General features: G+C 37.4%; 1 protein-coding gene and 1 pseudogene across 2 annotated transcripts; one reads left to right on the top strand and one right to left on the bottom strand.

Moving 5' to 3' along the window:
* The first annotated feature begins 295 nt into the window (after positions 1 to 295).
* LOC114283135 (cytochrome P450 86A8) lies at positions 296 to 3,015 on the top strand. Its single transcript, XM_028225966.2, has 2 exons — positions 296 to 827; positions 1,084 to 3,015. Exon 2 carries the CDS (start codon positions 1,095 to 1,097, stop codon positions 2,703 to 2,705), a length of 1,611 nt encoding a protein of 536 aa, XP_028081767.2. The 5' UTR covers positions 296 to 827; positions 1,084 to 1,094; the 3' UTR covers positions 2,706 to 3,015.
* Positions 3,016 to 3,761: 746 nt separating this feature from the next.
* LOC114283136 (ascorbate transporter, chloroplastic-like) lies at positions 3,762 to 9,844 on the bottom strand (annotated as a pseudogene). Its single transcript, XR_014331171.1, has 9 exons — positions 9,653 to 9,844; positions 8,847 to 9,002; positions 7,578 to 7,822; positions 6,774 to 6,953; positions 5,843 to 5,985; positions 5,545 to 5,646; positions 5,147 to 5,212; positions 4,680 to 4,764; positions 3,762 to 4,489 (listed from the first exon to the last, which is right to left on the bottom strand). The product of XR_014331171.1 is annotated as an ascorbate transporter, chloroplastic-like (transcript).
* Between the last annotated feature and the right edge of the window lie 880 nt (positions 9,845 to 10,724).

Genomic DNA, 10,724 nt, shown 5'->3' with positions numbered 1-10,724 from the left:
CAATTTTCTCACGTAAAGTAAATTTTACTTTTATTACATTTATATAAAATCATTAAGATTATGGGATTGATTTCTATATAAATAGAACAACTGTTTGTTTCGAGTAAATTGATAGGGTGTAAAGAAAAGTGAGTAAAATTCTGTTTTTACATGTAACCAAACGCAACGTAAGCCAAAGTTACAAATCGTTGGTGGGTGGTTCACCGAACCCTAACCAGCAGTATAATCAAACTTTTCGTGAACTATTCAACCAAGTTTTATCACTTAAAATAACCCAAAAAAAGAAAAAAAAATCAAATTCAAATTCGACCCATTTTCTGCAGCATATTTGTTTTGATGAGGCTCGGCTCCTCTCCTCGCTGTTCTTGTTTCTCAACTAATCCCATTAATGTCTCTGCATTGAATGCTGCTTGGATTTAAAGAACCCAGCTCCTTTCCCTGCAAAAATATTACTTTTAGAGAGAGAAACTTGTATATGGTTTCTGGTTTTTGAGAGGTTTTTCAACCACCTCTGATCACTGCATTTATGTTTGTACATCTGGTGGTTATAGTGAGAGAAAAACACAAGAGAAGAGAGAGAGACGGTGACATTCAAAGAAACAGACTGGCCTAGTAATTGCTTTTCTGATACTTTCACCTATAAATCTTCTCTACTCTCTCTCTCTCTCTACTGCATGTTCTCCTTTTTGTAACTCTCTCTCTCTCTCTCTCTCTCTCTCTCATCTTTCTTTTTCTGTTTCATGAGCTTGTTTGTCCATACGACAATGGTGATCTGTTGAAGAACTGCAAGAAACTCAGTCAAATCAACCAACCCACTGTTGTTTAAGGTAAAATACCATCTGGGTCATCATTCTTTTTCTCAGTTTTTTTAGTTTAGATCCATTCTTTCGAGCTCCTCTCTACTTTCTCGGGAAAGCATTTTACCGGAATAGTTGAAAATTTGAAAAACTCAGTGAAAAAAATCAACAATATCCACCATTGTTTAAGCAAAACACCATCTGGGTCGTCATTATCTTTCAGTTTTCTACTTTAGATCCATATTTCTAAGCTCATTTCTAGTTTTCTCGGGAAAACACTTTCCAGGAAAATTTACTATGGATGTGTCTATAATAGCTCTGCTGCTGTTCACGGCTGTAACTGCCTACCTGCTGTGGTTCACCTTCATCTCACGGTCATTGAAGGGTCCACATGTCTGGCCCTTATTGGGCAGCTTGCCGGGGTTGATCGAGAACATGGATCGCATGCATGAGTGGATCGCAGACAATCTTCGCGCGTGTGGTGGCACGTACCAAACCTGTATATGTGCCATACCATCCCTAGCTCGGAAGCAAGGTCACGTGACTGTCACGTGCGACCCGAGAAATCTGGAGCACATACTGAAAACCCGGTTCGACAATTACCCCAAGGGTCCCACGTGGCAAGCTGTATTTCATGATCTACTTGGCCAAGGCATCTTCAACTCTGATGGTGACACGTGGCTGTTTCAGAGGAAGACTGCCGCGCTCGAGTTCACAACTCGGACTTTGCGCCAAGCCATGGCTCGGTGGGTGAACCGAGCCATCAAGCTTAGATTTTGTCCGATACTCGAGGCGGCTCAGTTGGAAGCCAAGCCGGTCGATCTCCAAGACCTCATGCTCCGGCTCACTTTTGACAACATATGCGGCTTGGCTTTTGGACAAGACCCGCAAACCCTTGAGCCAGGGCTCCCCGACAACAGCTTTTCATCAGCTTTTGACCAAGCCACCGAAGCCTCGCTGCAACGGTTTATAATGCCAGAAGTCTTGTGGAAGCTGAAGAAATGGCTTCGGCTGGGTATGGAAGTCAGCTTGACCCGAAGCCTTGTACACGTGGATGAGTACTTGTCCAACATCATTAATACACGTAAGCTGGAATTGATGAGTCAGCAAAAAGATGGTAACCCTCATGATGACTTGCTCTCAAGGTTCATGAAGAAGAAAGAGTCCTACTCGGACAAATTCTTGCAACAGGTGGCACTCAATTTCATCCTAGCTGGACGCGACACATCATCGGCCGCCCTGAGCTGGTTCTTCTGGTTGGTCATCCAAAACCCAATTGTCGAAGAGAAAATATTGCGTGAAATTTGCACCGTCCTGATGGAGACACGAGGCGATGATGTGTCAGAATGGGTTGATGACGAGGCACTTGGGTTCGACGAAGTTGACCAGTTAGTATATCTCAAAGCTGCCTTGTCGGAGACACTCCGGCTATACCCGTCGGTCCCGGAGGACTCGAAGCATGTCGTGGCCGATGACGTGTTGCCAGATGGCACATTTGTGCCGGCCGGATCGTCGGTCACATATTCGATATATTCAGCGGGGAGGATGAAGTCAACGTGGGGGGAGGACTGTCTAGAATTTAAGCCAGAGAGGTGGTTATCAGCTGATGGAAAGCAATTTGTGACGCATGACCCATTTAAATTTGTGGCGTTTAATGCCGGTCCAAGGATGTGTTTGGGGAGGGACTTGGCTTATTTGCAAATGAAGTCAGTGGCAGCAGCGGTTTTACTCCGCCACAGGCTGACGGTGGTGCCGGGCCACCGGGTGGAGCAAAAAATGTCGCTTACATTGTTCATGAAGTATGGGCTCAAGGTTGATGTGCACCAAAGGGATTTGAGAGAAATTGTGGCTAGTATTAAGGAGAGAGAGGGTGAGTTGCATGGGAAAGAGACTCCTAACTACTTTTAAGAGTGGTGGCGGTGGCCGTGGCAATGGGCAGTGGTGGTGGTAGCCGCGGCAGCTAAGGGTGGTGGTGGGTGGTGCTCTTTGATCTTATAGATATATTTCATTCATTGTTATGACAGAGAGATGCAATTTGTAAGAAGATAGAGAACTTTCATAACAGTTATTATTTTGTTTTTTGTTTGATTACTTTTGGTGAAGTGTCTCTCATTTCCTTGATGTAGGCAACTTTGCACAATCCTTATTTTTCTATTTATTTGATCCAGTGTAATTTTGGTTCTTTCCTATAAATAAAAACGGACTAGTTTAAATCAAATGTTGAATTTATTTGGTTGTTTTTTCGTTTTTTTATTTTCATTTTCTTGAAAACTTGTGGTAAAATACAACGAAGCATGACACCTTATGCTAATTTTGATCATGAAAAGCAAAATTGTTAAAAATACCCAGTCGTCTCTTAAATTTCTAATTTTTTTCATTCTGAATCAGGTTTATGGTTAGTAAATGTTTTTGAAGATCATTGCTCAACTGCATTCGCCCATTGATATTGTTGTGTGGGGTGTCTCAAATTCAACCCAAATGATATTGCCCTGTTGGCGACCTCAAGAACCCAATTAAAGGGAATGTGACAAGATTTTCCAATGTTGGTTTCGTCCCGGTATTTGTATTTGGATCTATTTTAACTCAGTTTGGTACTTTCATATTTTTATATATATTAAGTTGTTTTGGAGTTGCAAGATTTATGATGATCTTGTCAATTTTGAATGAAGGATTGAAAGAGAAGGAGAGAGCCAGTCCATTATATTCATAATGAAACTCCATCATTCTTAGTTTGCGAACTTGTGAACATATGCTTATTCCCAGATCACATAAATCCCTGTGTTCGTTCTGTTTTAAATTTTCTCATCCTCGCCTTTGCTATAACATATATATATATATATATATACAATTGGAACATTCACATTCCCACGTTTTCTGTTTCTTCTATTAATGGTAATACTAGGCAGTAAAGCATCCACATAATGTAAATGTTTAGTTGAGATTGAACTGGTGTATTATGAGATCTATGTATAGAACTAATTTAGACCACATTTGATATATCTCGATAAAATTCTAGGTAATGTTTCTGAAAACAACTCACTTTTAAAGAAACACCAAAAAAGTTGAATCGGAAAACAGTTTTTTTTACACAAAAATAAAACAAAGAGTGCTTCCAAACTATTCACTATTTTTGTTTCCAGAAATACGAAATCAAAGAAAACAGAGACAACCAAACAGACAGAGGTAAAGAATGAAACTAGCATTAAAGGGGCAACACAAGCTAGGACTGAAACAAAGTGAAGTTCCAAAAAGCTGAAGAGCAGAATTCTATAAATCCACTATAGAAGATTTTTGAGGTTGATATGAAGGTTGTTTTTTTTTTTTTTTTTTGACAGAGCAAAGTATAGGAAAATGAAACAGAGGCAGTACGTGTAAGAAGGTCTCTGAAGCTGACCCGCAAAACCGTCAGGAGCTGCAGTTTGAGGGCATCATAATTTAGTAAGAGAACTACAAAACCGGTGACATCTTAGCCACTGTCTTTTCATCAGATCTTCCAAGTTCCATGTATATTTGGTGTCTGATATTCCTCACATCTTATTTTTTGATCTCTTCTGTTATATAAGCTGCATCTCTTCTTTTTCTTGATAAAATTATCTACTCTAGAATCATCTCTCCGGTTGAAAAGATGTTCCAGACTATTGTGCCGGTAATGTACAATGCAACCGACACCTTAAAAACATCATCCCAAGAACCTGTAATATGGGTATTTTGAGAAGTAAATTAACAATGGAGTAAGCAGCCGCATTTTTGGCTTTTTTTTTGTTTTATTTTCTCTCTCTAAAAAAGCTGATGTGTTTGGTAATTGGTAAAAAGGTTGTCTTTTTTCTAGTGGAAAAGTTGGTTTTTAAAGATTGTTTAGTCCATGCCAAACATTGGATGCACCTTTTTGGAGAATGTATCCTGTTGCAGCTGTTCCAAAGACACCAGCTAGCACTCCCGCGGTATTGGATAGTCCCAACAATACTCCCTGCAATTGAAAATTATAGCTAAGAATTTCTCCTGAAACATTTTAAAATTTGTTTTTGTAAATTTTCTTGCCAAGATATGCAAGGAAGAAACAAGTTTGATATGGGCAACAAGCAAAGATATAATTAAGGATCTCTTCTCAAATAATCATTGAAAATTCTATTCAAAGAACCACAAATTAAATCATAATAATGGTGAAACTTTCCACCTGAAAAATATGATTGATGTTTGAAATCTTTTTTACTTTTCCACTCTATTTACTGGGATTAAATCACTTCATACTTTGAGAAATAACCTTTACAAAAAGATTATATTCATGGCTAGGAATCACGAGAGAGAAGCAATATTTGATTTTGTGTAGGATAGAGATAGAGATAACTCACAGCATATCGGGGCCCAATGTCTTGGTGATTGGAGTAGAGGCCAGACTGTGAGAATGCATCTGATCCCTGCAAAGAGAACAAAAACATATATTTACAAGATTTTGGCCAAATATAAAACTGAATTTTTGTTTTAAATCATTGTAAGAGTCATTCTTGTCATTCACAAGCAATCTAATACACTTATAAGTACTGTGAAATACTAGAATTCATTATGGCTGTATTTGGATCATGAATTTGGATAGGGATTTGATAGTATTTACCATCATCACCCTCACAGTTACTCATCTTTAAATAACTTGTTCTGTTAAGCTGACTATGTAAGATTTCTGTAATACAAATGCTGAAAGGTCGACTATTCCTAACGTTTGAGAGATTGAATTGAAATCCATTGAACAAACCTGACTGCATGCCATGCATAGCACTGCTAAAGCAGGTGTCTTGACATGGCTCAGGTGTGTAAGGAAGAAGGCAGGCCCCAAAAATCCAATCGATTGCATTATCTGCAGTGTTAAAAGGTTTAGAGAAGAATTACTACCAATACTTCCCATTGACCTTGAAACAGTCGAACATAAAGGTTACTTTGCTGTTTATAAACTTTCATTTTAGAAAAAGATGTAGATGATTTCTCCATTTAGAAAATATTTTCACATTACATGTATGTTTACAAAAGAGAGCAGTATTGTATATTGTTCTTGCCTTACGAACTGTTGTTACGGAAAGACCTTTGCTCACAAGTGTAGTGTGTCAGCAATCCATCCTCCTATATTTGCAAACACAGCCATGGTCAACCAGGGCAATACACAAAGAAGTCCAGACTCCGTGAGGTTGAACTTCAACACCTGAGAAAAAACCACAAACAAAAGGGAAAATACCTTGGATTGTTAATTATTTAATGGTTCCATGAGCTCTAAAGCAGACACCATAAGTGGGCTCTGTAGCCATGGTGGACACGAATAGAACACAGATATTGCGAGGAGTTGGGACACATAAAGGACACACTTGCTGGCATGTCCATTTTTTTAATAATTTTTTTCCCAGGGGACATGTGGGAACACAGTAAGGGCACGGTTTGGGAAATGATGGGGTTTTATTTAAATTTTTCAATGCTAATTTTGGGGGTCTGTAATATTTGGAAGCATGAAGATTGAACTTTTAAAAATATATAGAACTCTCATCTAACCAGCAACAATGCAACACAGATCTAAACATAGTTGTGAAGTTGAGAGTCTGACTTCTAATGCAGCACAAATCTAGCCTCTAGCTGATTTAAATTTTGCTTTTGTTTGTTTGTTTTTTTTTTTTTATATGTTATATTTGTGTAGTTTTCATTAATTTTAGTTGTTTACGGGAGTAATATTTAAATAAATAGCAAATCAAATTTTTTTTTTTTCCATATCTCCACATTGCACATATCCTTTTTTTTTTTTAATGGCTGTGTCCCGTGTCCATTTCCGATGATAGAACAACAGAAATACAGCAAAATTTGTGGGAGATGTACCATCATTAATTTAGATTATCCAGGGTAAGAAATATGGAGATTGAAATATGATATATATATATATATATATATAGTTATATATATCAAAAAGTTATCTGACCTATTGCCAGTTGACAATGTCTCACATACTTGATTGTAGTAGGTTGGCATCCATGTCAGAAGAATGAAAGTTCCCCAGTTATCGCAGAAGTGGGAGATAATGAGAGCCCAAACAGGTGCCTTTGATAAAATTAGTTTCCAAGGAATAACAGTCACAGGTTCCTTCGAGTTGCTGCCTCCCAAGATAAGCCTTTTTTCCTCTGCACGAAGCTATGTGCGTAGTAGAAGTCAGAGTCAAAAAGAAGTTTCAGAGATCTTCCATGAGAAGGTGTCTAAAATGCAACTTGGGTTAACTCACTGTATACATAGAGAAATAGGCCAAGGAGAAAATGGGCTGAGGTGATAAAGAACATGATTGCCTTAAACTAACTAACAAATAGAACCAACAAAGGAAATGGATCCACGTAGTTGATCCCAAGGTTAGGATCTAAAAAAAAATCATGATGCTTAAATGAAGCGAACAGCCATATGTGTAATAAGAATTTGTCCTCTAGTATGGGGACTCTATAAAAAAAAAAAAAAAACATGCAAAGAATCTAAACATGCTTGATATCCTCAAACATGTGAAAGACTACAAACATTTGTTTACTTTGAGGAAGTATCTAATCCTCCAAGAAGCAAAATGTTTCGTGCAGTCATATTTCTATCTAAAGGTCTTGACTTCAAGTTGTCGTGACCAGGAAATGGAAATTAATTATACACTTTCTATTGCCGTGCTTCTCGTGTAGTGTGGTTCCAAGGAAGCAAATATAATTGTGTCGTTGGTCAAGCAACCGTGTAAAATTGGTCTTTTACTTAATAAGCAACTGATTTGTGCAAATTAAACTTGTCAACTCCAATGTAAGTAAATAAATGAATGCTTACTTTAGATAACCATAATGCAAACCAGATACTTCCAAGGAGCCAAATGAGTAAAACACGGATGACCACTCAAAGTTGTGAATTAAAATGGGAGAGAAAGCCAGCCCTGTAACAGAACCAAGATACATGCCACTGTATACAAGTGCAAGTGATCTGCTTCTCTCGGACACAGGAATCCACTTAGAAAGTATATTATTCATGGCAGGCATAGCGACACCCTGATAAGAAAAAAAGTCAATTCTTCAAACAATCAAAATCCTGTATATCTGTAAGACAGGGAACTAATGAAAAAAGTTAAGAGACATGAGAGATATTGCAGCTGTTTTCAGTGTTACAACTAATGAAAACTAGCAATACGTTTCAAAATCCCAAACCAGTTTCTGTATTGGTGGCTGAATTTGACATTTAGCTGACAAACTTGCAGCTTCAGGCATCACAGCATCCCACACTATAATATAGTGTAGAGGGATTTTTTTTAGGTAATCATATTGAGATGTAGGATTGTTGTCCCAACAACACCCAATTGGTGCTTCAGGAACCGGACACCCAATTTCACAGGCAAAACAAGTCTAATTTTCATCATCTATTATGGGTCTAACTACAACAATTAATACCATCTATAGGTAGACTAGATTCAAACTTGAACAAAGGCTACTTGAATAAACTTTAAAAAGTTCAAAGCAATAAAATCAAAAACAATTCTCAACACCCTCACGAGGTAGTGATGAGTTAAACTGCTCGTGTGTTGGCATGGAAATCAGCCCAGTAAACTGATTCCATTCTGCTACTAGGGTTCTAAACCTTCCCCCAAAGAATGTAAACAACTGATAGTTTTGAGACAAATGGAAACTATTGTTGGAATACTACACAATCGGAAACTTTTTTGAATGATATTCAATAAAAGAAGATTCTGCAAAATTTGAGACAAATGTAAACATCAAATAGTTTTGAGAGCTAGATTAAACTACTCCTGTTGGCATGGAAATCAGCCCAGTAAACTGATTCCATTCTGCTACTAGGGTTCTAAACCTTCCCCCAAAGTATGTAAACAACTAACAGTTCGGAGACAAATGTAAACTATTGTTGGAAAACTACACAATTGGAAACTTTTTTGAATGATATTCAATAAAAGAAGATTCTTCAAAATATGAGACAAATGCAAACATCAAATAGTTTTGGGATAGATCCAACTAGTCCTGTCAGTCACAAAAGCACCACTAAGTAACATAAGAAGAGGCCAACCTCACCAATCCCCATAAAGGCACCCATAGTAAGTAAGAAAGGAAGCCCAACTCTGGCAGCAATAGGTATCAAAATCGTTGCAACTGACCACCAGATCACTCCAAAACCCAGTACTAGTTTCCCACCAACTTTATCTGCCCAAATACCTCCGACAATCTATTTGTCAAAGAAAAATAGACAATAACCGGTTAGTAGAAAAGGCTGGATAGAATTAAGTTTTGACCTTTCAAGCAAAAAAACTCATTGACAGGCCAAGCTCATAAAAAGTGCATGTCTTTGAAAAACCAAATCCTGAAAGAAACGATACAGTAAGGACATCAGCTCATCAAGGGCAAAATGAAGAGTGAATCAGTATTTCAAATGTACAATCACCAAAGCATGTTGACTATAATTTTGACCACTGGCTTAGGTGATGAGTGCCAGACCTTGCAGATCCAAAAATCATGGCAGTTCAACAGTTGTTCCCAGATAAAAATGTAAATTATAACGCATAATTGGTGATTAAAAAAAGAGTGAGCAATAATTGACATTGTTACAATAATGAGTGTGTGTGTGTCAGATATATCTACATTAAAATTCTAAAATTTTCAAGTACTAAGGTTGACAAAATGTATAAATGGCATTTGAAGATCAAAATCAAAAGCCAGTTCTAGACAAGTTAAAAGAATCAAAATCCCGCAAAACCATCTATGTGAGTTGTAGAAGTTTGAACAAGCACTTATCGGGAGATTAACAAGAACTTGTCTAGAGAAACCATCTATGTGGTTTTATTTGCTGCACCCCTTCCACTAAAGAAACCTCGTTGCCCCCTCTGATGACACAAATGAGTCCATCTCTGTTCCTGTTATGTCAAATTCCTCAGATTTATAGTCAGTACGGGCTATGTTTCCTTTCATATGCTTTGAAAGCAGGTGTTGCCTGTTGTTGATCTCAAGTTTATCTAGCTTTCTTGGTTGAACCCAATTGCTGCAAGAGGGAGTTGAAGCAAGACAGTACATGTTCTGATTCTTTGCCTAGGATTAATGCTCCCATCATCATGGAATGTTTAAGTTTGATCTCAGAGATTTATTGTTCAAATGACCAACAACACGAAGTGTTGGATTATAAGAACAGCTTTCCCTCCGTACACATAAGCATTTGTGGAACATCTTTCTATGCACATACTGTGCAACAGCAAATCCTGGCCACTCTCCTTGGTGATGTGCTGTAGTTTCTTCTTTCTGATATACTTTTCCTGCCAAAATAATAAGTTACTAAATGAAAACACCAAGTTGAATTGTACCTAATTTAAAATGTAGGACGATTTGAAATGAAAAAACATAAAACTTGATTGAACGCAAAACCAGTGCAATGAACTCCCCAATGATCTAAAGAATTCATTGATTTTGAAATGTTGCATAAAACAAATTACAGCCCATTTTGACAGATTTGGTGGTCGTTGGTGGTCAGCTGACTTTAGTCTTCCTCAAATCATCATAAATTCCAGCAGCTTCCCAGTAAAAAAATAGCCCCTAATCACTATAACACAAGCTTGCATGCAATTAGCATTAAAAAAAAAAAAAAAAAATTTAAAAAAAGGGAAAAGAAAAAAGAAAAAAGAAGAAGAAGAAGGTTGCATGCAAATGAGCACATCTGTGCCACAATTTGTTGCAGCATTGTTCTACGGGAAAGAAGCATCATGAGATTCATAAATTAAGTTAAGCTTGAGGATATAGAAAAATGAATTGTCAGTCCAGGATATAATTGGAAACCTATCCTAATACATTTTAACAATATTTCAATTATTTGACTGAATTTAATCCAGATTTCGTAATCACTTATCCAAATATTCATAAGAAAAAGAAAAAAAAAAACTATAACATATAGATTAACTTGGGA

This window comes from Camellia sinensis, chromosome 5 (assembly GCF_055761805.1).
Source record: "Camellia sinensis isolate YWXY chromosome 5, ASM5576180v1, whole genome shotgun sequence".
Taxonomy (NCBI): domain Eukaryota; kingdom Viridiplantae; phylum Streptophyta; class Magnoliopsida; order Ericales; family Theaceae; genus Camellia; species Camellia sinensis.
The sequence above is the reverse complement of the archived record's forward strand: the minus strand, read 5'-3'. Positions and strand labels throughout refer to the sequence as shown.